This window comes from Ursus americanus, chromosome 6 (assembly GCF_024610735.1).
Source record: "Ursus americanus isolate L20-20 chromosome 6, mUrsAme1.1.p, whole genome shotgun sequence".
Taxonomy (NCBI): Eukaryota; Metazoa; Chordata; class Mammalia; order Carnivora; family Ursidae; genus Ursus; species Ursus americanus.
The window spans coordinates 69,431,511-69,458,346 of record NC_142132.1 but is presented as its reverse complement, the minus strand read 5'-3'; the positions used below and the strand labels follow the sequence as shown (position 1 = coordinate 69,458,346).

Sequence of the window (26,836 nt, the reverse complement as noted above, 5' to 3'; positions counted from 1 at the left end):
CTTTTTGTTTGGCCATGTTGTTTTTGGAGCAGTCTTACCTAGATGATGGACTAATATGGGACCGTGGCGGGTTGTGCAGGGGCTGCTTGGGAGCGGATTTGGGCTGGGCCCAGCAGGTTCAGGTTGAAGGAGAGACTACACTTATCACTGGATTTCTTGAGATCTGTTATTGAGGTGCATTGATAAAAGGGTCTTGCTGTTTATTGAGGCTGTCCTTCATATCATCTTGAGACACTGGGATCTGTTTCAATCTCCAGAGATAAGAATTTAGTTTAGGAAGGACTAGAGAACCTGCAATCGTCCATGGTCCTGGGAGAAAACTAAGAAGTTATGTGGGGGATCCTACAGAGTGGGACAGTTGCACGGATCCCAGTAATTCTTTTTGTTTCTTGAGGGGATCAGACAGAATTGAACTGACCTTTACCATGATCTCCATGCTCGGATCCTTTTACACTAATGCGACTATCTTCCTTTTAGAAGCACTGTGCCCTTTTGCGGCCCCTTGCCTGCATCAAACAAATAGGGAAATACATGTCCTGATGGTGTTAACCCCACAGGAGAGCAGGGAAGGAGGGAAGGAAGGAAGGAGGGAAGGAAGGAAGGAAGAAAGAAAAGGGAAAGAAGGAAGAAAGAAGAAGGAAGGAAGGAAGGAAGGAAGGAAGGAAGGAAGGAAGGAAGGAAGGAATAGAGGAGATTTTACATTGACATTTCTCCTTCCTTCTTTCCTCTGTTCTCAACAAGGCTTTTTGTGCTTTGTTGAAGGAAACAGCATCTCAAAGGCCTTTCTTCAGGCTTTGCTACAAGCAGACATGCAGGAAGGCCAGACCAGGCTCTGGAAAAGAGCTAGTAGAACCTGGAAAGGCTGACTGTAAAACTCCTGTTGCTCTGTGGGGCTCCTGCCCGCAAATGAAATGTTGGTCATCGACACAACTAGTACCAGAACCTGAGAAACAAGAGCAATGTTTTTAAAAAGATAAAAAGATAGCAGCTCTTTCTCCTCAGGTAGTGCAACCAGGAAAAGTTGTAAAGCCAATAAAATTTGAAATCTTGCCCAATATGTATTCAATAAATAGTCCAACAGTGCTTTCAGATTTAAAACAAAAGATCACCCTGCAATCGAATGAATTTTTTCTTTCTTTTCTCTTCTTCAGGCTTTTCCTCCAAATGCCATCACTGCATTTTTTTACTGCACTTTAGTGACTATATTCTTCACAATAATCAAACTGGTCAGTTATCGCCTACACCTCATGTTTGATAAAGGAGAAGTAATTCAGCAGAAGCCCTCAGGAAAGAAAGAAAAGCCAAATAAAGACAAAGAGGCCAACAAGGAACATGTAACTAATCACAAAATTCCAAGGTAACATTTCTCTTAATATGTCAGTTCATAATTTAAATGTTTTAGTTTGGGTTAAAATATTTTTTTAATTTATTAGTTGTTTGTAAAAACACACGAGTATAGGCCGACATAAATACGTACATTTTTCTTTTCTTGAAGCATACACTTAAGCATAAAATTGATATTGATAATCGAGATGGTTTAACTATTCATGTGACCTTGTACTGTGCTCTGGAGTTCATTTGCCTTAGGCTTTAACACAACAAAATATTTTATTTCAGTGTTTTTGTCCTGTCATCTCAGTGCCTAGTGCATGCCAGAGTATTTTCAGAAAGAACGCTTGTGTTTGTTGAAATAGAAGTAATGCAGTGCACAGAACTGAAAAAGTAAAAGTGATTCTTGAGTGTCTTTGTCGCTATTCTTGCCCTTATTTCTGATAGTTCCTTTAGAAAGCATGTCTTATTTTAAAAGAATATTTACTATTCTCCCTTAAACACAAAACGTGTGGACAGCGAATATTACAAAATAGGATCTAGGAAAAGGAGTTGGCTTGGGACTAATAGGAAGTCATCGTTCAATTTGATAATATCCCTGCTCTTGTGTTTCTTCTGTGCATTAGCAATAACAGGCAGATTCACAGTGGCAAAAAGGAAGAGCCTCATCGAAGCCTCTCTACGCCTCCCCTCCGATGCAGCTCCAGAGGCCAAAGCATAAACTCTCATCACTCATCTGGGCCACTGGTCAGTGTGCGTTTTTCTGTTTCATGCTGTTCTTGTTGCGTAGTTTTGATCCTGCCTAGAACGGGAGCGTGCAAGGGGAGCAGCTCTAGTTGTCTATACTTCCCTTGTGCTGGTGGGGTACCACATCCCCGAGTGTGGAAGTGACCTCAGAGGAGCCGCGGACCATGAGATAAACACCCAGTCAGGTGCTGGGCGCACCACCCCTGGCCTCCTCTGCTGGCCGCCCTACCCTGCCGGGCCTGCCACTCTGGCTAGAAGGATCTGTCAGCAGACCTTGACTTCCCTCTCCCGCTCCTGTCTGTCATTCCTCTAACTGACATATTTACCATGTCTTCCCCTGGAGTCAGCTGCACGTTCCACATTAAATCACACCTGTCTCTTGGGAAGTCAACAAACCCCTTTGCTCTGGATGAACCTTATTGGGCTTTATTCGAGGTCATACACAGTAGCACATTCTTCTCTCTCCTTTTCACTTTCTTAATTATCAAACCTCTTTTATCACAGTACAGTGGTCTTGCTCGGATATCTGCCCTTACCTATATTTTGTATTCCTTTTTGCTATCCGTTTTATTAGAAGCTTACGCAGAGTGGACACGGTATAGTCTCTTCCCACGTGGCATGTGGAAAACGAGTAGCTGCCGCTCGGTGTCCGCTGACTGCCTGGAAATGGGCACTGAGCTGAGTCACATATTGATTTTTGTTTTTCCATTTGTTCAGGAGTTGCCGGCACAGGAAACCGTGGAAGATCTCAAAGGTAGAGTGTTTATTATCACCATTTAATAATTGATCACAGCATTATCTTCGGTGAAGTGAAAAAGAATTTTTAAAAACAGAATGCCAGTGAGTTAATTCGAAGTAAGAACCGCACCTAAGACTGCATAGTTATATTTCAACTTCATTTCTTCAACTCGTGATTTGAGTTATTTCTCATCAGAATTTGTACATCGTGTCTACTTTTAAACTGTAATGTTTTACCGGTTCCTGTCATTGTTCTTTCTCTAGTTTGTGCTTATTTCATATGGCTCAGAACAGCAGATAAAAACAGGATTAATTCATCATCGATGTACAAATTTTTATCGTAGTACTTACACTGAAAAATGACAGAGGAAATGATATTGCATTCCGTATACTGCATTTCCTTCAAGTTACACATTTTGTTTCTGGGAACTTTCTTTTAAGCCTCCAGATTTTTATTTTCCTTTTTCACAAAGATTTCATTTTATTATCTTCTGATTGCCTTCAGAAGACTCAGAAAAGAGCTTTTGGAGGCCTGAACTAACTACTTCCTTTCTCTGCATTTTTATTTTCTTGTAGTGCTACTACTAAGAGAAATTTAAGCTCTATTTAAGTTTTGAAAGTAGTGTAAAATTTTATCTTTAGGAAAACAGCTGAAATTAGCACTTGGGTCTTAAAACCTAAAATAAGTTTCTTTTGTCATCACTCAGCTAAATTCCATGACAATAATGTGCAAAGGATTATTCAAATTCTCTTTCCTGTATTACTCCTACTGAAAAAAAGTAAGCTTTAGTTAGGTTTCAGATATTTTAGTTACACACGAAGTTTCATAACAATGTTATTTTATGTCCATTTATACACACACACACACACACACACACACACATACACATTGTTTTGTCGTATTAGACTACTTATTCCAGATCAAGCTATTAACATCATTACTCTGCATCCTTTCAATGTCTGTTCTGGGCCTTTGACTTCAGCATTCCAATTGAAACAGTTCCTTCCTTCCTTCCTTGTACTAGGAATTACAGTAGAGACTTTGCATGTATCATTTCATTCTGAGTCATAACAAGTCAACTGTACAGGTGGCGTTTAGACCCAAACTGACTGCTAAGTCCAATGTTTTTTCAACAACACTGCATCAGAGCAATTTTTTTTCCTTAGACCGATCTCACAATACACCACCCTAGTATTCAGTTTTTTCATTGTTAAAGGCACAATGGTGTTCTTTTTTGAACAGGTCCATTGAGATATAATTCAGATACCATACAATTCACCCGTTCAAAGTATATAGTTCAGTGGCTTTTAGTATATTCACAAAGTTGTATATCCATCATCACAATCAATTTCAGAATATTTTCATGACCTTGAAAAGAAACCCCAAACTGCTTAGCCATACGCCTCAATCTCCCCATCTTCTCCAGCACCCAGCAAGCACTAACATACTTTCTGTCTCTCCGGATTTGCCCATTCTGGACATTTCACCTAATGTGTGATCTTTTGTGACTGGCTCTCTTCAATTAGCATAATGTTTTCAAGGTTTATCTATGTCGTAGCTTGTATCAGTGCTTCATTTCACTTTATTGCCAAATAATAATCCATTAAATGGCTATACCATGCTTTATTTATCCATTCATCAGTTGATGAACTTTGGGTTCTTCGCACTTTTTGTGCTACTAGAAATAATGCTTCAGTGAACATTCATTGCGCAAGTTTTTGTGTGGACATGTGTTTTCATTTTCTTGGGTATATACCTAAGAATGGCATTGCTGGATCATGTAGTAACTCTCCTTCACCATCTGAGGATCCACCAGACTGTTTTAGATTTCAGGTGCATCGTTTTACATTCCCGTCACCAATATACGAAGGTCACAATTTCTCCATGTCTTTGATGGTACTTGGTATTGACTATGTGTTCGAATATAGCCATTCTGGTGGGTGTGAAGGTATCCCACTGTGGCTTTGATTTGAATGAAATTAGTCATTTCTCTAATGACTAATGATATTGATTTTTCATCATCATCATTATCGTTGTCTTTAGAGAAATGTCTATTCAAATCTTTTTCCCAGTTTTTAATCAGGTTGTCTTTTTATTGGTGAGTTGCAAGAGTTCTTTATATATGTTAGATACAAGTCCCTGATCAGATATATTTGCAAATATTTTCTCCCACTCTGTGGGTTGTCTTGTTGCTTTCTTATTGGGGTCCTTTAAAGTATAAAAGATTTTAATTTTCATGAAGTCCACTTTATTATTTTTTGTTATTGTTGTTGCTTGGGCTTTTGGTGCCATATATGAGAAGCCATTGCTGAATCAGAGGTCATAAAGATTTGTTCCTATGTTTTATTCTAAGAGTTTCATAGTGTTAATTCTTATAATCAGGTCTGTGGTCCATTTTGAATTAATTTTGTGTATAATGTGAGGTAGGGGTCTGACTTAATTCTTTTGCATAATGTTTGTTTGTTGTCCTAGAATCATTTATTGAACAGACTATCCCCACACCCCATTAACTTGTCCTGGCATCCTATTGAAAATCAATTGACCATACATATAAGGGTTTATTTTTGGACTTTCAATTCTGTTCTTTTGGTCTATATATGTACCATTATGCCATCACTGCACCATCTTGATTGCAGTTGCTGTGTAACAGGTTTTGAAATTGGGACCTGTGAGTCGTCAAACTTATTTTGGCTCTCCTGGGTCTTGTACATTTCCATGTGAACTATCAATTTCTTCCAAAAAAAAAAAAAAAAAAGCTGGGATGTATTAAATCTGTAGAAAAATTTGGGGAGAATTGCCATCTCAACAATATTATGTTTTCCAATTTATAAACTTGAGATGTCTTTCCATTTATTTGGATTTTCTTTGAATTCTTTTGACAATGTTTTGTAGTCTTCAGTGTACAAGTCTTGTACTCTTGTTAAATTTATTCCTAAGTATTTTATTTTTTTAGATACTGTTTTAACTGGGATTGCATTCTTAATTTCATTTTAGCTTGTCTATTGCTAGTGTATGGAGATAGAATTGATTTTTGCACATTGATTTTATATTGTACAAACTCCCTGAGTATCTAATAGTTCTAAGTTTTTAGTGGATTCCTTAGGATTTTCTATATACAGAATGATATCATCTGTGAATAGAAATCTTTTGCTTTTCCCTTTTTGCCTTTAGTTTCTTTTTCTTGACTAATTGCCCTGTGTACAATTTCCAGTACAGTGTTTATTGGATGTTGTGAGAGTGGACATCATTGCCTGTTTCTGATCTTATGGGAAAAGCATTCGGTCTTTCACCATTACAGATGATGTTAGTTTCGAGGTTAGTTTCATAAATAGCCTCTATCAGGTTGAGGAAGTTCTCTTCTATCTCAGTTTGTTGAATTTTTTTTCATAAGCGGGTACTGGGTTTTGTCAGAGGCTTTTCTGCATCTGGTGACATAATCATATAGTTTTTCCATAGTGTTTTCCTTGACATATATATTTTTTAGTAATATAGTATGTTTTTACAGTTAAAGTGTCAAGGATAGAAAACAAATGACTATATTTGGTTAGATTTCATTGCGAAGCGATATCTTGGTGGAGTCATTTTAGAACAACTATTTTTCTTGATTTTCCAGGTAGGAAATTCATTATTGCCATTTTTACTTAGGGTTAAGCAGGTACTGAGGTATGACATGCTAATGTATTCACAAAAGACCCACTTATAGGCCACAATATGGCTTTATTCATGTATATACAATAAGTTGTAGTTGACTACCTTTCTTCTCTTGGCTTTTCACATTTTCCTGATTGCTTTCCTCTCAGTGTCCTTTGATTGATCCTCCTTTGTTTTTTGACATGTAAAGTCTGGAGTGTCCTTGGTCTTGGTCTTGGGCCCCTTTCTCTTCTCCAGATACCAGGTCTCCTTTGGCGATCTCATATCTAGCTTTAAATTCCATCTATGGATGATAGTGAGTAAATCTGTTTCTCCAGTTTCGACTTCCATCTGGACTTCAGTCTCATGCATCCAACTGTTTACACCTATTTCCTCCTGGATAAGATGTCTAATAGTCATATTAAATGGATCACCACTCAATCTCTCAGTTGCTGTCTCTAAATCTGTACCGCCTCTGGTCTTCTCCTTAATAAACAGTCCCACCACCAATCCCATTATCAAAACTTTAAAATCAAGGAGTTTTCCTTGGTTTGTCTTTCCCTCACTACCTTTAGCTTTAATCCATCAGCCAGTCCTGTCAATTCTACTCCAAACATATTTCAAATTTATTTGTTTCTCTCCATGTCCACCACTACCGCCCTGGTCCAAAACACCATTATTCATCAACTGCAGCAGTCTCTTCCCTGGTCCCTCTTCTTCCATTTTTTTTTTTTTTTCTTTATGAAGAAGAGGTCTTGCAGTGCTCTTCTCTTCTTCCAGTTTTGCTGTACTTCACCAGAGTTTCCCCCTCATGCAGTAGGCAGGGTTATTTTTAACAACCTAATTCAGATCATGTGCCCCTTTGAAAAACTTCTGCTGGGTTCACATTATTCTTAGCATAAAATCCAAGCTCCACAGTTTGGCTTATATTTTGGACCCTGCCAGCCTTGCTGATCTCTTTTGCTCTCATTCTCCCTTTGCTTTTTCTATTCCAGATTCATGAACTTTCTTTCTCTTCCTCAAACATGCCAAGCGAATTCCCATCACAGGGTCTTTGCATTAAATCCTAATTTGTTTTAAAACCTGGGGTGCTCTTTCCTCTCGTCTTGTATGTCAGGAAATGGTCCTATTGGCTTATGAGTCTGTATAATCACAATTGTGTGGTGTGGGAGGTAATGAAGCAATAAAAATGCAGTATGAATGTGTTCTATAGATCCAGCCCATCACCTTGTTCCTGAGGCCCTGCCTGGTGGTTTGGATTTCTCATGCAATATTTTCATTCATTTTCAACAATCGCACTTGATATTGGGCAGTCAAGAAAAGCCTCTTTGATGAGACACGTTCAAGTTGAGATCTGAATGGCAAAGTAAAGGAGCCATACACGTAGATAGAGAGAGAGACCATGTGAGGGAGTAGAGGAGGGTCAGATCAGGACTCAGAGGATCTGGGTTCTAGTCTCAGCTCCATCAGTAGCGTGCTGAATTTGGAAAAGTTTCTGGACCCTTCTGTTCTTCTATTTCCATGAAAAGGTATCTACTCTGTATAGTAGGATAACCTGCATAGGGTTGCTACAAAGTAAAATAATCTTCACTGTCATCATCAGCTAACATTCTTGAGTGTGGATAAGATAATAGAATGGTTTCATTGGAGGATTCAATGAGTATTAACTGTGGTTGTTTTTCTAGAACTCTGTACGATCCAGTTAGAAAGATAATTTAAATCTATATAAATAAAGCTATAGTTTAAAAAGTATATGGTAAGTAGAGTTTAGTTTTATAGACAATAATTGCTTAAGGAGTTCAGAAGAGAGCTTATTTCTGGCTTAGGTGATCATGGGAAGTTACATGTTGAAGGAGGGATATGAAAAGAGCCCCGAGTGGGGTCTTCAGTGGGTGAGGAGAAAGAACCTTCCAGGTGGGAGAGCTATGTTCAGAGTTTGTACGAGGGTCAAAGAAGGTCTTCTGACTACAGCAGTGGAGGGCAGCGTCTCTCAATTCTTTTACCAGAGTGTGCCTGGTGGCAGAGGAGAGTAAGCGTATACTCCTGCCTGCTCCAGGCCTCCTTGTGCCCCCGGAGAATAGTCTTCATGATAGACGTGAAGGAAAACTCGGGGTATTTATTGATTGAATGACCGTAAGGCTAGGCAAGAAAGAACAACCAAAAGATTACCTCAAGATTTCAAGCTTAAGAGACTTAGGGAATGGCCGACTCATTAACAGACACAGGGAAGCTAGAAGGACAGAGCTCACTTCCAGCCACCACCATAAGTACGTATTATTGCAGATACAATTTAGAAATGTTTTGAAAGTATATGAATCACATTGGAAATGTGAGGTTATTATTGTCCTCAGGTCAAGGCCCCAGCAAGCCCATTGCTAAGCCGTTGGCCTGGTGCTTTCCATGTCTTTCCTTATAGATCCTGATGGCAGCCTTAAGAGGTTGGCATAATTATTCCTGTTTTACAGAGAGGAGATAAGATTAAAGCAGTGGTTCTCAACTGAGAGCTTTCTCTCTAGGGAACATTCAATAATGTCTGAAGGCATTTTCCATTGTCATGATTGAGGGTAGACTGGCTATTGGCATCAAGTAGGGATTCTGCTAAACATCTTACAATGTGTAGGACAGCCCCCCTCCCCCCCAGCAAAGATTTATCTCGTCCAAAATGTCAAGAGCTCCAAAGTTGAGGATCTCTGATTAGAGGGATTAGGTAATTTGCCCACAGTAGCATAGATAATAAGTAGCAGAGCCAAGACCCTTCTGACAATAAATCCCAAACATGATGTTGAAACTAGTCTGCCTCCCAAGGCCACAAAACAGCAAAATCTGATAGTCTGAATTATTATTTTAAATGCAGAGATTTTAAGAGCAATTTCACAGTGGAGGTGATATTTTTAAAATAAGCATCCAATCCCATTGGCTGCCAGTGCTACTTTTAGCTTTGTTATTATGAGGTCGGGCCCAGGGACGTTATTCATCCATTTCAGGAGCTAATAGAGTTCTTGCTGTTCATTTCAGGTGTCATTCTCTCAGAAGACCAAGCGGTCGCGCCAGTGTCATCTACCTCACCTGGTATTAAAATGGAAAGCTCACCTGCTTGTAAAGCGTACGGGCCGGAAACCACAACCACTCCAGCAGTACCCATGAAACCAGTTGTGGCAGAAACTCGAATCAGTGATAAAGGGAAGGAGAGAGGAAGCAAGGGGCAGCCCCCTTTCCGCCACAGGTCCGAGGGCGGCTTAGCAGAGAAGGAAGCCTTGAAGAAGTTGCCACACCTGTCGTTGTCCCAGTATGACTTACTAGAAACGGATGTTTCCTTCCAGCCTTGGGGCAGTGAGAATTCCGTCCTGAGTCCGGAACCCGTGATTTGTGCCCAGGGCTCCTTAAGGGAACAATCGCGAAGCCAGTCACCTGTGGACAGCCTGAGCAGCAGCTGCCCCCAGTGCAACACCGTTATTGCCAGACCTGCCCGCCAGCCGCCAGATGCCCCCGGGCACGGGGACCGTCCCCTGACCCAGGAAGTCGACTGCTCGGACAGTGAGGTAGCTGTCACTCTGATTGATACTTCTCAACCCGGAGACCCACTGAGTCTGCATGAACCCATTAAAATCGTCATCACCATGAGCAGCACCCCGAACTCCATGACGGACTTGGAGAGCTCGCTCCACCTGAAGGTGATCGGCACCGAGAGAGCCGGTTCGAAGTCTGATGCTGAGCCGGCCGTCCCCGGGGTGGCCAGTCCTCCCAACACGGAGCAGATAAGAATTCCTGTCATCACCCTTGAGCTCTCCGAGGATGGGGGTGGAGGCGCTGCATGTCCTGAAGGCAATGGAAGTGACAGGACCCCGGAGAGATTGATGGTGGAGGCGTCATCCAATCAGTGTTCTGGCTATGAATCCGGAGAGGGGGCTAATGCCACAAAGGATGGCAGTCCTTCCCTGGGAGACCGCTGTGAAACAGCACCCCCCTTCTCACCTCACGTGGTCCCTGAGTCGGAGGGGGGAAAGGAAGGCCAGGCTAACCTTGACCCATCATCTTGTAAAACTAGCCATGAAAAGAGACACACCCGGGTTCTCAGTGTGGACAGCGGGACAGATGTCTTCTTGAGCAAAAGTTCCGCAGAAATGATCAACGATAAAGAAAAAACAATGCCAACTTCCAAATCTGACCTAGAGGCTAAGGAAGGACAAATACCAAATGAATCCAACTTCCTGGAATTTGTCTCCCTATTAGAATCAATCAATACTTCCAAGCTGGCGGCATCTAGCCAAAGGAATGGCCCTGGAGAGCAGAACAAAGACAGTGGGCTTCTGGGAGGTATGATTCCACATCAGTTCCGTCGTGATGACACAGAGAATGCAATCCATTTCTTACTGAGCTTCTGTGATTTGGTTTTGCCAATATTGGGTCATTGCTGCTTGGTGATGTTACTGATAATCACCAGATGTGTCAATACTAAGCTGTGTGTCGAGCATATATTAACATTGGCTTACTCCAGCAGGAAATTTAAGGCATAGTAACGAATGTTTGGCTTCCCTAGAAGGCAACGATGTTTATTTCCAAGGAAATGAGCAATTATATTTTATCACCATGACAAGAACTCGCAGGAGACTGCTCTCCCTTTATGGAGCAGATGCGTTCTGGGAAAGCTGGTTGTAAAGCACATTTCTGTGAGGTGAACCCACTTTTCTGTAGAATTCCATTATAAAATCTTTGTATGCAGCACTCCCTAATTATCCCAACTTGTAAACATAATTGTAACAAACACGCAGCTCTTAATTTATGCCAGGCACTGTCCTAAGCACTTGACATGTATGAACAGGGATGACTGTACATTGTGGTTCACCCCGGAGGGTCCTCATTTATGCCATTTTGCCACCATAATTAGTAATAGCACCGCCTTTCACCCTCAGAGGTGTTCGCAGTTTGAACAATATACAGTTACTTTCATCTTAACACCTTTACTTCTTGTAGAACCTTATGTTGTGGGGACTATTATTTCTCTTTTGCAGATGGAGCTCAGAGATTTTCACTAACTTTCCCCAGTGAGTCTAGTAAGTCTAGGAGAAGTACCAGAACTGAGCTTTGATCCCAGGCAATCTTGACCCAGAGCCAGTGCTCTTACAACTGTATTTCCTCTGTGAATGTAAGATTCATTTCTTTTCTGGTTGTATAATATCTCTGGGTTCAGTATCCTCAGTGGCAAAAGGATGTTACTGGACTAGTTTTAACACAATCTTTTAACTTTAAGATGTCCACGTTCCCGTAACTTTTGAATACATTTCTGCATTATGTATCTGATAAAGCAGCATCTGTATGGTAGGATTGCTTGCTGGCAGTTGCTCCTTTCCTTTGCTGTAGCTTGTAGCACTTAGTGCTAGAATTGTCCTTTTGTCCCTGGCTGTTCCCTGCTCTCTGGGACAGCCAGGGGCCCCTCTGGCTCCATGTTGGCAATGACCAGCAATTTGGTCGTATCTTTTGCTTTTCCGGTGCTCTGCCAAAAGGATTGCTGTGGTTGCTAATTGGTCCACCTTTGCTAAAAAACACATTAAGTTTGGATATTTAACTTACGTAAAGTGAATGTGTTCTTCGTTTTACTATGTCTGTATATCTAAGATTTTGCATATAGAGTAATAAGAACAGGAAAGATTCAGGTAAATATCTTAACAAGCCCAGGCGGTACGAGAAAGCACTGGTTACTTTGAGATAAAGAATATTTCTGATACAGGATTTGGACGTTCATCTGTTTCATATAAATATCCATGCATCTAGATTAGCACTGTCCAACAGAACTTTCTGCAGTGATGGAAATAGCCCATATCTGCTTGTCCAGGACAGTAGCCACTAGCCACATGCAGCTGTTACCTACTTGAAATGGGGATTGTGCAGCTGAGCAGCTGAATGTTTAATGTTATTGAATTTAAGTAGCCACACGCGGCTGCTGGCTACCATATTGGACAGCGCTGATCCATGCATGTGTGCCTGCCCGGGAAGCAGTGTGTATGGTGGGCAGAGCACTGGCTTTGGAACCACCCAGCCCAGGGCCAAATTTTGGTTTTGCTGTACCAGCTGGGTGAGGTTGGACAACTTACGAAATCCATCTGAGTCACAGTTTCTTCAGTAAAACAAGAAAAATGAATGCTATGTTATAGATTTACTATGAGGATCCAATTAGGAAAATACGTGAAAAGTCTTGCCTCTTGATCAATTGCAGCCTTTTATTCTGAATTTCCCCCTCAGGCCATACGTAAGGTTTATTTGAACTGTCCACTTAAGTTTCTGCTCTTCTTGAATTTTTCGGCCAACTACATTCAATCCAAATAGTATAAAATTGGAAATGTAGGCGTGTGCAAGGAGATATGGATGCTATAAGGTTTTCTGTGGAAAGGAACAGGCTTGATTGTCAGGAGGCTGAAGGTACAGCAGGGAGGGAGGAACTAGAGAGGATTATATGCCTCTCCCAGGAAAGGACAGAGGTTTTTAATTGAAGGATGAAAGAGAAGGACATTAAGTCTTTCAGTTCTTGGAACGCAAGAACGAGAGGTGGCAAATTAGACACTGTTTCAGTGGTGCCCAATGTCTTTGAGATTGGTGATACCTTCTTTCTCCTCTGTCAGTACATAATAACTTGTTTGTGTTGTAATCTAAAAACCCAACTTCAGAGTGTATTTCTGAAACAACATGACAGTGTTGAATGATATCAGCAGCCTAGGCAATGTGCCCTCATCTTTCCCCTGCTCGATAGTGAAATCATGCTTGGCCTTTACACGATTGTAAGATACATGATTTCTGAGTTCTGTCTACGGTATTCTTATATTTCCAACCTAGGTCCTCTCCGCAAAGGACTTTATGATTATCTTCAGGCCTTGGGTATATACTAAGGTTCTAGGCTAGGAAAAACCACACTCTCATCAAAAGCCTTTAAAACCATATTTTCATTTTGTTTTGTTTTGATACACCTTTATTTTACTTTGTGGGAATAAACCGAGACCACTCAAATGAGAAGAAGCAAAGGCTATTATTCAGAGCTTGCTACAGCAAGGGAGTAAGCCACTATTACCTGTGCTTTGGCAGAGACTCAAAGGCAGGCGGAGGAGCGGGAAAGCTTTGTAGTGGAGGGAGGGAAGGCTGCAGGTTTGCTCTGACCGGAGGCTGGGAAGCTAGAGGCAGGCTAATCCCCCGAGCATCCTGTGTCATGGGAACATATTCAGCTTTCTCTGTTTGGAAGCAGGGACAAAAATTAGGGAAGCTCCCAGTAATTAATCAAGTCCTGGCCATTGGGGCCAATTATTATGGGGGTTATTGTTTGGCTTCCTGGACTGTTTGCTAGAAATAATGATCTGACTTCCTATAAGTCTGACTTACACATAGTATGTTGGCTTCCTAGGCTGGTTGCTGTAGGTTGTCGGTCAGGGTTCTATGTTTATATATAGTATCTGGCCATTGCCTATTTCATATTCAGTCTGTTCTAGAATTTCTAAGAAAATAATCATGAATGTAGGTAGAGATGCTTTCAGAAGAATTATCCAAAGTATGGAAGAATTGAAACAACCCAAATTTGTGACAATAGGGGTCTAGCTCAGTAGATTATGCTGTATCATTGTAATATTATGTAACTACCATTTTTAGATGACATAGAAGAATACCTAATCTCATTAAATATCCATAATACTTTAACATAATCATTAAGTATCTATATTATGACTTAATTTTTAGAAAACAAAAAGTGTATATGGAAAAAAAACCAAACAAACTGGTCTGTATCAGATTGGCTCCTGTACTCACCATGGTGGGGTTAAGACTGATTTAAATTTTTTTTCTTTTCTCTAGCTTTAAATTATATACAATTAATGTGCACCGTTTTTTATAAACAGAAAATACCTGTAAATGTGTTAATGTGTTATTTTAAAGGGAAAAAGGAAAACAAATAGTCCATATGTTGACATATGCAATGTACCCATTTAAGAGAAGGAGCGACTAAAATATGAGAGACATGAACAGAGGAGTCCAGATACATGTAGCATGAGGGGGGAGGGTGGTCTGTACTTGCTTTCTGCAATCGTGTATGCGATACGATCACTGGCCAAAGCTGCTTGTTATGATAGCACTTTCTCACAAATGTGTTTCTTGAAAACTGTGAAAACTTCCCTCTTGACAAGCTGTCAAATGAGAGGCAAACATTTTTCTATCAAAGAAATTCTAATGGTAGTTTCACAGATGTGCTGGGAATGTTTATCTTCAGGACTCACATAGAAGCCAGCCATGTTTCTCTTGAAGGGCGAAAACGTTGTTATATACATAATGATGTGATTTATACTCCAGGGAAGCAAACATAGTTTTGCTTTTAGGGGGCCGAGAGAGATCTTGGTGGGCTCTTCGAATGGCATGTCTCGAAAGGGCCTGTACGTTCAAACCGCTCACTTGAGTTCTTTAGACAATTTGCTCGGAAGAAGATAGCTCTTGGTATCTTTGGTCTTGGCAATAGAGTGGTCATTGTAACCCTAAAAATGGCTTTTGGGTATATCCTCAGACGAGGAAGGGCTGACCCTTAGGGGTGGATTCCATTGTGCATAATGGTGTAAGCTAAGACTCTTATTTTGGTCAGTTATTTAAGGAGGATCGTAAAAACTCAAACGACCGATCTGTACCTATTGACCTTGGCATTCTCATTCACCTTCAGATACTTTCAGGTCAAGCAGCAGGTGCAGTATCTCACTGTGTCCTCCACAGGGCCAAGTGCAAAGTCAGCTAGACTTGGGTGTCTACTTTATGAAGGGCCTGAGTCTGCCTTACCTTGAAAATCTAGACATAGAGAATGAGTGAGAAGGAATGATGGGTAAGATTTTAAAAGTGGTAAATGGGACCTTGCTCCAAAATGGCCAGGCTTGTTTATGAAATTTATTTTTCATCTGATGCTGTCCATATATGAGTTATGAACCTTTCAGGCCCAAGTAATCTAAATGGGTGATTTTCAACCAGCTAAGCCAGTGGTCACTGGAGTCATATCAGGGGAATCCTGATAAACTATCGAATCATCGATAAAGTCGATAGTGTCCGTAGATGTTTAAATAACTTGTCTCTAACATATACACACTTATGTTTTTCAAATATATTTGGGTATGTTCATAATTAGTAACATTAAAATTTATTTACACATTCTGAATTCATAGGCGCTATATAGATTTTCTGTCTATTCTTGTTTCAGTTTTGGTAACTTATTTCCAAGTGCTTTCACATTAATTTGTTATTTAATATTATATTCACACACAAAGCAATGTTTTTCAGATAACTGCTCCCATGAGAAAAAGGAGGAAATCCAAGAAAGTGAAAAGCCTAACGGACACAGTTCCAAGCACGGAAAACCAGACATGCAAAGTCAAGACCACACTAGCACCAGCCCTGTGCTCACTGAGCCTGCCAAGATCACGACCCTGTGAGCATAGCTTACTTACTTAGCTTCCTGTCAGTACGAAGCATAACACAATTTCATTTTAGTGGCTGCTTCTTTTAATGATTCGTTAAGGATAAGGAGGAGTTCCTAATAGTGTTTGAAACTTTTGTATATGTTAAGTTTCCAGGGCAACAGACAAAGACAGATCATCTACAGGGTAACGTCCCAGCAAGATAGTTCTGTCTTGCAAGTCATCAGTGGGCCTGAAACATCTGTGCAAGATGAGATGTCTGTGGATGCTATGCACGTCTTCATTGATGAACATGGTAAGTCTTTAGAGCTCTTTACTAGTGAGGAAGAACGGATAAAGCTGGTGACTTTCTCATGCCCATATGGTCTCTTAGCCTCAGTCCTAGACTTTGGAACAGGAAGGCTTAGTCCTATGATTGCTCACATATAATATTCTTAGAGCAGAGTGTGCTCCCTCCTGCCTCAGGGCCTTTGCACACAGCATATCCCCGTGCCCACAATGTGCTATTTATCCTTCATATCTTAATTCTCAAGACAGTTCTTCAGGAAAACCTTTCGTGGACTCCCCAGACTTAATCAGGTTCCTATGCTTTTTGCTCTCTCAACACCCTATCCTTTCCCTTCTTTGATAGTATTATAGCTTCTGATTATTTATTGACTTATAATTTGATTAATGATGTTGTCCCCTCCATAGTTGTGAACTTTAGGAAAGCAATGCCTGGCACGTAGTAAATATTTCTTGGATGTATGTTGAAAATCTGACCTTGATATATATTTTTAGTGCCTTGTTATAAAAAGGATTTAAGGAAAAAAAGAAGAAGGAAGGAAGGAAGAAAGGAATAAAGGGAGGGATTTAAGGAAAAAAAGAAGAAGGAAGGAAGGAAGAAAGGAATAAAGGGAGGGAAAGAAAGGAAAGAAAGAAGGAAGGAAGGAAGGAAGGAAGGAAGGAAGGAAGGAAGGAAGGACAAGTGGCAAGTTCAAAGTTCTGTAGGTAAGGGATATAGATCCTTGTTTTTTGAGGATGGGTATAGATAATTTATGTTTGTTATTTTGCGCTCAAAGGATCCTTATTTGGATAATAAATTACATGGTTACCCTATCTACAGATCAGTAGTTCATGGTTTGAAGTGCCTTTGCATCTGCAGAAATACAAAGAAGTCTTTCACATTATAAAGAACTACATTAACACTTCTATCAAAGCCTCCAGGGGGGCTGCTGTTTGTCCTTATTAATGTATCTCCTGGTGGGAGGCACCTCCAAGGTGAGGTCCAGTCCTTCAGTCTCCATTCCAGCTGCTTGTTACAGAAACGGTTAATTACGCTCCTGTGTCACCGGAAGAAGGTATTCCTAAAACCTCTTCTGGGGGGAGACCATTGACATTTACAAAGCGAACTGATTTTCACACCTCAGTTCCCTGAACCTCTTTAGCAGGCTAATTTAACTCTGCAAATTAATTCCATCTCTTGCTTTTCCTCATTACCAGGCTGACACACCAGTCAGCGCCTAAGCCATGGCTCATCGGCAAATTCCGAGGTGGGGACAGTCTCATGAACGTTACCAATCAAAACCACACCTCAATAAGCCTTTTTTTGCACTATACAAACCCCCCCCAGTTATGGCATACGCAGACCCATACTGACCCATGATGGAAACTCACAAAACAGCAGACTGAAGAGAACAGTGGACCCTTGAACAACGGGGGTTTGAACCGTGCACTTGTACATGGGGCTTTTTTTGATAAATACAGTGCAGTATTGTAAATGTATTTTCTCTTCCTATGACTTTCCTAATAACATTTTCTTTTCTCTGGCTTACTTTTTTATAAGAAAACAATATATGAAACATGTAACATCCCAACTGTGTGTGAATTGACTTTGTGTTATGGGTAAGGCTTTTGGTCACCAGGAGGCTATTCGTAGTTAAGTTTTGGAGGAGTCAAAAGTTATTAAATGGATTTTCAACAGTGTGGGTGGTGGGTGCCTCTAACCCCCAAGTTGTCCCAGGGTCAAATGTATATAAAAGTGAATTAAGAGATGGTGCAAGTTAATTGATTGCAAGTTAATTAATTAATTAAGTAGTAGGTAACTGAGACAAACTGTGTCAGCATATTATTAGAGAGGTATGTCAAGAAGATTTTCGTAGTTAAGTTACACATTCTGTGGAAAAACATAAAGAATGGACCTAGAGTACCAACGATTATTATTAAAACAGTCTAAAATGAGTTCCCTCTAACTTGAAAAAAATATAAGCTGAAATGATCAGATACCAATAATTGTCTAATAATCTTTGCTGAAATTTTGTGATTTCCTAGGGGAGATTAGATCCTGTTATTTAAAGTCTGGAAATCAGAAGGAAGGCCCTTTACAGCATCAGCCGTCACATTATGACAGTTTCTCTCATGCTCGGTAAGTGGAGGTTTGGTTTCAGGTTGGGGAGCTGTTGCGTTGTGGGGGGACCTGCAAATTACTCTGACTGTAAATGAAGTGAGGATCCTGGTATAGAGTGAAGGTGTTAATCCGTTTGTAGGTGTCAAACATGTGGGTTTTGTGTGCGAGAAAAAGAATCTGATGTCTTAGAAAAATAAAAAATAAACTGTTTTCATAGTAGCTGTGTCCAAAAATGAATATAAACCTGTAAATATAAATAGGAATCCTGTGCAGATAGTGCTCCGTTCAGGTAAGACGGTGATGCAGCTGGAGAACACAGTCTTCAATTTGTCCCGAGGAATGGACCAGAAACATAGTTCTTGTCCGCACTAGTGACGGCGAGCTCTTTTGTAGATAGGTGATCTAAACACTCGTTCTATCTGCCTTCCTTCAGAATGTATTGGATAACTTTCTAAATTATGTTAATTAAGTTGATATTAAATTAGCTTGTGTATCTGGAACATACCTGGATTCATGGCAGCATTGGGCAAGCTGTAAATCTTACTAGTGGTGGACTAAATTCATTGTTCATTCTGGACTTCAAGATTCTTTTTTTTAAAATTTTTTAAAGATTTTATTTATTTATTTGACAGAGAGAGAGACAGCCAGCGAGAGAGGGAACACAGGCAGGGGGAGTAGGAGAGGAAGAAGCAGGCTCTCAGCGGAAAAGCCTGATGTGGGGCTCGATCCCAGAACTCCAGGATCACGCCCCGAGCCGAAGGCAGACGCTTAACGACTGAGCCACCCAGGCGCTCCTCTTTTTTTTTTTTTCAAAGATTTATTTACTTATTTGAGGGGGGAGCGGAGAGCCGGCATGTGCCGGAGCAGCGGGGAAGGGGGAGGGGGGTATAGGTGTAGGGGGGAGAAGGGGGAAAGGATCTCAAGCAGACTCCCTCCTGAGTGCAGAGCCCAGTGGTGCTCACTCTTGTGACCCGGTGATCATGACCGGAGCCAAAAATGAATGCTTCACTGACTGAGCCACCAGGCACCTCCAGAGTTCAAGATTTTTTGAGGCTAATCCCTGTGGAGACACCTCAGTGACTTGCTCCAAGTGTGGAAGTGCATGTTTCATGTACATTTCATTAGAATTGTATGTCTATTTGAAACCTTACGGGAGTCCTTTGTGGTGTGATTGGTATGCCTCAGGCTTCACGCCTGGATCCTCAATCCCAGGTCCTGAGCTTGAGTGCTCCCGCCCAAGGTCAAAGTTCCCTTAACGGGCGTGCCCAGAAAATTCAAGGAGGAGCCTCACAGGGGCCTGAAGAAAGTTGTCGGTGCAGGCTGGTCTCCAGCTGGGATTGTGTCGTGTGCCCTCCTTCTCGGCGTTCCCTCACTGTAGTCACTGCTGTGTTAAGAAGCTGGTGTCGGCCATTCGGGCAGATCTGATGCCTACTGCGGGCAGAGGCTGCCCCAGGCCACACCGTCCCACCTGGGCCCCAACCCTGAAGCTGGGTGCTGTGTCCAGAGTCACTCCTGTGGGGAAATGGGCATGTTCTCTTTCCCCTCATCCTCTGTCTTCCTCAGGTGCCCACATTCCAGTCAAAATAGACAGAAAACAAAATTCTTCTCCAGCCAAGAAACATGCAAAGTCCCCCACGAGGAGAGGGAGGTTTGCCGTCCACACCTCAGCCCCAGCCCCTGGGACATTTCATGACAGTGGCTTGATGGATTTAGGGATCTAAGATGGCAGCTTTCTCAAGCCAAATATTTAATTCCGTGTGAACACAGCTTTGAAAGCTGTCCCATTTTTCTGCAATCCTTAGTTGGAAGCTGTAATGTTTTTAAACTAAATTTAGAACAATTATAAGGCCCTTATTTTATCCCAAAATAAAGTTACAAGACTCTTACTTTTATTTTCCTGGACAAATGTGCTTCACTTTCTCCCTCGGTAAATACTTTAATTGCATTTGCCAGTAATGCCAGTTAGCATAAGGTCACATATCCAGAGCCTTAAAAAACTAAAAATGTACAGTGTGCAAATCAGATCAGAGAGAATGTCTACCTGGTTTCTCGTGGGCCCCACCTCCTTAGGCCATGACTCTTGCAGAGCTACCCTCTAACTCCCGTTCTCCCCTTAAGTGCTCTCTCTTTATTAAATTTCCCTGAAGTCTTGTTTCTTTCATTTCCCCTGCACTTCCTCCCCAGATTCGAGCTCTTTTGTAACCTGCCCTCCATTTCTAGAGCTGCCTGGGCTTCAGTTTGCCACAGGGCATTTCCTCGGAGTTCGAGAGCTTTCTGCCAGGTGAGGCCGTAGCTTCTCAGAGCTGCTAGGGGCTGCTGACCGTGTTTGTGCTGAGCACCCCTGCAAAGCTGTGTGGAGAGTCTTGGGTCAGTCCTTCCCGAGCTCTGCCTTTTCATGTACATACCCCAGTTAGACCCCCTTCCTGTTGCACACGAGAGAATCCAAGTCAAACAGGCCTCATCACCGTGGGAATTTTGGGTCACGTAACTGAGACATCTTGTAGATAATTTCAAGGGTGTGATTTCTTTTTCTCCATCACTCTCCCTTTCCTGTGATTTTGACACCACTCTCAAACACCCAGCTCCGGTGGTTGGAAGATGCCTATCGTAGCCCCAGGCCTGTGTCTTCTTCTCTCATTCAAGTCCAGTGAGGACAGCGTGCTTCTTTCCCATAAACCCCAATATAAGTCTCATTGAGTCTGATTGGTTTTGGCTGGGCCGTGTTCCTGGCAAATACTTGACTTAGCTCTACGTTCAGATGCAGAGCTGGACTGTAACTTCCCTCTGAGAAAGTATGGGGGTAGCTCTTCAGAGGGAAATTTGGAGTAAGGTGGACGGATGCAGGGCAGCAAAACTCAACAGATGACCCCTGAGGACGCTGTTTCTGGTAAAATGGTGTGATTCAATTTGATTCGATTAATTACTGAACTTCTTTAAAGAGAATAACGATCAAGTTTTGTAAAAGCAGCTTTGCCCTTCAAGAAAAGCTTTATATAATGTCCCTAGTCATCACTAACACTTCTTGGGTGTGAGCATGCCGCTGGAGAGTTCGTGGCCCCCCAGCTCACAAGTTCTGTCTTTGTCCACCGGCCCTCTCCCCAAGGTAATTTGACAGGGCATTGGTTTTAAGAGCTCTAGGAAAGAATGGCATGTAGCCATGCATATCTTCTCCTCGTCGTTCTTCACTGATAAGATGGAATAATATACATGTTTGCTCTCACACGTACAGACTGTTGAGATTATCCATGTTCTCTGGACTGTATGCTTTGAAATAAGTTCGTCGTTTAGAGGGGACTTTGTTGTGGGGTGTTGTGGCAATTCAGTGGCTCATTTGGGCATAGGACATGTACAGTGCTTCCTGTTTAATGCGTGAGAACAAAACTCAAGTCACTTCGCTTAAGGAAACCATAGCATTGAAGCGGTTCCCTTGGTAGCTCTGGGAAAGTGGTTCAGGGGTTGCCATCTGTTTAACTCACGCTCAGGAAAAATGGCTCTGTGCTCTGCAGTCAGCTGATCTTCTGGATTTAAACTGTTGTCTGACGGGCTTATGCTGGGTATTCCAACAGTCTCAAAGTCCTCCCCAGACCTGGGGACAATGAAAGCTATGCCGCCCATCATAGGAGGCTGATTTCTTTGGATTCGTGATAAGGCTTGGCTTTCATGGCAGTTCATGTTGTAATGATGATTTGGGTATCTTTGAACTGGCTGTGTGAAGGAAAACCTATTGTAAATAGGATAGAAGCAAGCAGGCTGGTTCAACTGAAATATTTTATTTTATCTTATTTATTTTTTAAGATTTTATTTATTTCACAGAGAGAGCGAGAGCACAAGCAGGGTGAGGGGCAGAGAGAGAAACAGACTCCCTGCTGAGCAAGGAGCCTGATGCGGGACTTGATCCCAGGACCCTGAGATCACAACCTGAGCCGAAGGCAGAGGCTTAACTAACTGAGCCACCCAGGAGCCCCTCACCTGAAATACTTTAAGCCCTGTATTAACGTACCACTGCGTGAAGGGTATGCAAGGGGGAGAGCGTCCTCTCAATCTCTAAGGTAAAGAAGGATACCAGAGCGGAGGGCAGGTGATCAGGTGCAAGACCACGGGTTAGGATTTTGCCACTTAGAAGGGCCAGGTCCCTCACGCCTTACACCCGTGTTCCAACACGCCTCCGGTCTTTCTGTGGGAGGCAATATTATGGCAGTTCCTGGCCCCGAAGGAAGCATTTTCCTCTAATAATTCTGGCAGTGGTGGCCACCACTTGTTAAATATGTGTAATGTGCCAAGCACTCCGCTAAGTCATAAATTATCTAATTTCACCTGCGTGACAGAACGGAGGCAAGTGATATTCGCTCCATTTCACAGCAAAGGAAGTAAGACCGTCTAAGAAACATGCTCAACCTCAGTGGCTAGTAAGTGGCCTCTGGACACCTAAATCTCCCTCCCTGGTCCTCTCCCCCAGTGGGGGCCACAGCCTCAGAGCTCCGTGGCTCCCAGGCAGGGAGTACAGCCAGGGCAAGCTGGCTGGTGTCAGATGGTAGGAGTGGTGGCCACGGCAGTCCACTGGAGGACATTTATCTTGGCTACAGAGGCTGCTGCTGCTTCTCTTCTGCCCATTGAGGCCTGATCCGGTAAGCCTGGCCTGACTGGGTTTTCCAGTATTTTCTGCAAAGAGCTAAAAGTTCACATTTATTTGTAAAACTATTTTGTTTCATGTTATCAGCTTTGATTTTTTTTTTTTTTTTAAATACCGCAGGCCACAGATGCCATGTGTGGTTGGCTGTGGCCTGTGGACTCCTGGTTGTCCATTCCTGCTCTGAAGCCCGGGCCTTCACCCCACACCCTGAGTCTCCTGGGGAGTGTCCCCTCCTGCAGATACATGCCCTATGGAGATGCCGTTATGTGGTCCCCAGTGCACGTCTGGGCAGGTGTTCAGTGAGCCCGCTCCTCCACACCCCTGCTCAGCCCTGTCCCTCAGCCCCCACTCTCTGCAAAGCCCACACGAGCTTTTCCTCTCTAAGCATCTGCTGTTCTTTGCCTTGAATGCCCTTCTCCATTCAGTCCTACCTTTTGGAATAATCATCTTTCAAAGCACAAATTACAATCTGCCTCCTTATACTTCTTTATCTGATCAATCCCTACTGAGAAAATGAAACGACTTTTCCGTGTCACCGTCAGAGGAGGGCTTATCACATTCTCTCTGGTACTTGATTTATTTGTGTAGGACTCCCATCTCTCCGGACTGTACTTGTTTGGAGAAAAGTGTGCCTTTAGAGCCCTCACTTAGCCCTCTGCAGATAGATGTTCAGTAAATAACTGAACTGAATCAAATTGAATCATTGGACATGACACAGGTAGCCCAGTTGGAGTTCTGGACCGAGCGCACACCAGCTGGCCATTTAGGGAGAGCAGGCGAGGAGCTGAATCGGAGGAGTGGAGTCAGGCCCTGGGGGCCATGAAGACTGGTTGGGCAGTTCATGCTTTGTTCTACTGGTGGCAGGAGCAATCTGACCTATTTATAGACAGAAGCAATCCGTTGAACATGGGATTGATTATCAAGACAACATCAACAAATAACGCCCTCGCCTTGCAATGGTTGGAATGAAAGAGCCAGAAGCCTTAGCAGTGTGCCTGGTCATTTCAATACAGAATGTTATCTTCTTTTTGTAAGTGGGAAAATGGCCCCCAAACTAAAACAAAACAAAACAAAAAACCCAAAACTCAAACAAACCTGCAAAATGACTGTTTAAGCCCACTGTATATAGAAATCAGAGATTGCAGCTGATATTAGATTTTCCTGTCTTGTATTCCATGCATTTGGAGGCAGTAGTTCTCTGTGTCCACGTGGAAGGGGACTGTGATGGGACATCGGGATCCTTAGTACCGCCGGGCATGCCCACGACCGTCTGTCTCAGGCCGATCCAGGTTTCGGTTCCTGCACTCATAGGAACTTTTTGGTTGACATTAATCCATTTGCTTAACCATGTTAGGTATTAGTTTCCTAATCCATAAATGGAAATAATATAGTAATCAATTCACTGGTTGGCTTTACAAGTTAAATATCATAGATCTCTGCAGTGCTTAGGATGGTGCCTGCCATAAGGACATTGTTGTTATTATCTGCAAACACAAGCGGTGGGCCAGGGGCTCAAGTTCACTAACGGCCTTGTAGAACAAAGCATCCTGACTTTTTTGAGTTACTTTATGAGATTTTTAAGGTGGTTAAGTACTTTGCGTTCTCCCATCAACCTGTTGTATTCCAACATTTTGGCCTCTGTCGCAATTTTCGAGGAGGTACTTGAATATTGTATCCCTGGCTTCTCATGCCATTAAATGTTGAGTTCTCCCACTACAAGAAATATAAACTTTGATTTCGAACTTGGAAGGATTCCTAGTTAGGGCTGTTGCTAAGCCATTCAGCTGTGGAAGATAGTGGAAAAGCAGCTTTTTCCCTGTAAGGCAACTTCAGTGGCTGGGATTGCCTCCAACTAGGCCATTAAACCACTGATTCTTATTACTGGCAAGCAAGCCATTCCTCTTTGCCATTGTTCAGCCCAGTTGCCATGTGACAGTTTTATATCCTTGACTCCCAAGCATGAATGGGGAATTGTTTGCAATGTAACACTCATGTCTCTTTGGGGATTCCTGGAGGAAACCAGGAGAGGAAACAAATTTCCCTCCTTGCTCTCACTGTCATTGCGGGAACCAGTGCATTTCTCATTAACTGCCAAGGAAATAGAAGCAGCATTTTCCGGCTGTACAGTAACTGTCCATAAAGCAGGTACGTTTGGTGACGCTCTCTAACATAGTTCTGCTTTCCCCAGATGCTAGAAGGAGGGAACCATGGCTTCAACTGCAGCATTTGGAGTTGCTACTTAAGAACTTGCAGAGGATAAATTCATTACCCAGCACATGGGACTGATTCAGTAGCTCAGAGCCTAAAATGAGCTAGTCTACCTAGAAAGGTGTAGTCACTAGTCCGCCCAGAACATAAAGCCAATGTAGGCTCTCTGTTTGGAAAGTGTGTCTTGTGTCTAGAAGGTTCGTTGCAGACTGGACTTTTGTTCATTTCCTCTGTAGGTCTTGCAATTAAAGCTTGATAGTTTCTTTTCTTTGTCAGCAAAAATTTACCTTTCTTTTATCTATAAATTCTTCCAAGTAACATAGCAGAGCTTTCTTCTGTGAAAGATATGTAACCAGGGGCGCCTGGGTGGCACAGCGGTTAAGTGTCTGCCTTCGGCTCAGGGCGTGATCCCGGCGATCCGGGATCGAGCCCCACATCAGGCTCTTCCGCTATGAGCCTGCTTCTTCCTCTCCCACTCCCCCTGCTTGTGTTCCCTCTCTCTCGCTGGCTGTCTCTATCTCTGTTGAATAAATAAATAAAATCTTAAAAAAAAAAAAAAAGAAAGATATGTAACCATGCTTCAGTATTAATCTGGCTTTTCCAGTGTCATAAACAACCTAAAGAAAATGCTTACAAAATGCATATTGTTTGCTCTCCAGTGAAATCTGATGGAAAGACATATTATTTACATTTATTTGGAACATCTATTATTCAAAAAGTAGGCATAGTAGTCTACAGAATGGAAGACTCATTCTGGAGAACACTAGTTTAGATTTTATTTATTTATTTGAGAGAGAGCGAGAGCGCACCTGTACACACCTGTGTGGAGGGGCAGAGGGGGAAGGAGAGGGACGGGCTGCCTCTGAGTGGAGCACTGGGCTCCATCCCACAACCCTGAGATCATGACCTGAGCCTAAGCCAAGAGTCTGATGCTTAACCAACTGAGCCACCCAGGTGCCCCTGGAGCATCTTAGTTTATAGGATTTTTATTGGGGGATTTTTGTACCTCAGTTGTTTTTAATTGAAAACGTGGAGTAAGTTGGGTAATAGTGTAGAGATTTATCTGGATTCACTTATTTTTGGCTTTTATTTGCTTATGAATCATTGTAGTACATACTGAAGCAGATATTGTTCTGGTTATAAACTAGGCTTATTTTTGGACACTGCTGAATCTCTAAACCCATTGAGTACTCTGCTCCGAAGGTGCATCGAAGCCCTGCACTCACTCTTTGCTGCCTCTTTAGAATTCTTACTCTTTTGCTGACATTACCAGTCTTTCTGGCCCGTATCTCAGTAAAACTTTCCTTTTCATTGGGAACAGCTCTCAGAAAAGCCCTTTCAAGCCACAGCGATGTGTCCCTGTTTCCCAAAGAAGTCAAGTAGCAGAAAGTTGCAAAAAATAATTGTCTCTTTTAGAACTCTTTTTTTGTTTTGTTTTGTTTTTTTCATTAGTCAGAAGAAATTGTGATCCCTGGTTTGGACTAGTTGAACTAAAGCATGGGGTATTGAAGTTAGTCAACCAGGTCTTCAAAATGTGGAGAAAAATGTGAATTCTCCCAATATTGGATATGCTCAGTTCTGTGTCCCATTCAGGTTTAAGTTGAAAATGTGAACTCTAGTCATAAGTATTTCAGAGTTTGCTACATTAGTACATTATACCTACATTACTATGTATGTAGTAATATATACATATATATATTTACGTATAGCTACATTACTGTGCTGACTTGCAAAGTAGAGAGTTGTGT

The 26,836-nt window shown here is 42.1% G+C and overlaps 1 protein-coding gene across 1 annotated transcript in view; it reads left to right on the top strand.

The window, feature by feature from the left end:
- Positions 1–26,836, top strand: part of PCNX2 (pecanex 2) — a 293,441-nt gene that overhangs the window by 30,920 nt on the left and 235,685 nt on the right. Inside the window, exons 2-8 of the mRNA XM_045783277.2 lie at positions 1,152–1,357; positions 1,956–2,076; positions 2,794–2,830; positions 9,461–10,759; positions 15,728–15,875; positions 16,014–16,159; positions 18,175–18,268. Of these exons, the coding sequence (XP_045639233.2) occupies positions 1,152–1,357; positions 1,956–2,076; positions 2,794–2,830; positions 9,461–10,759; positions 15,728–15,875; positions 16,014–16,159; positions 18,175–18,268 (2,051 nt within the window). The remainder of the gene's footprint in view (positions 1–1,151; positions 1,358–1,955; positions 2,077–2,793; positions 2,831–9,460; positions 10,760–15,727; positions 15,876–16,013; positions 16,160–18,174; positions 18,269–26,836) is intronic.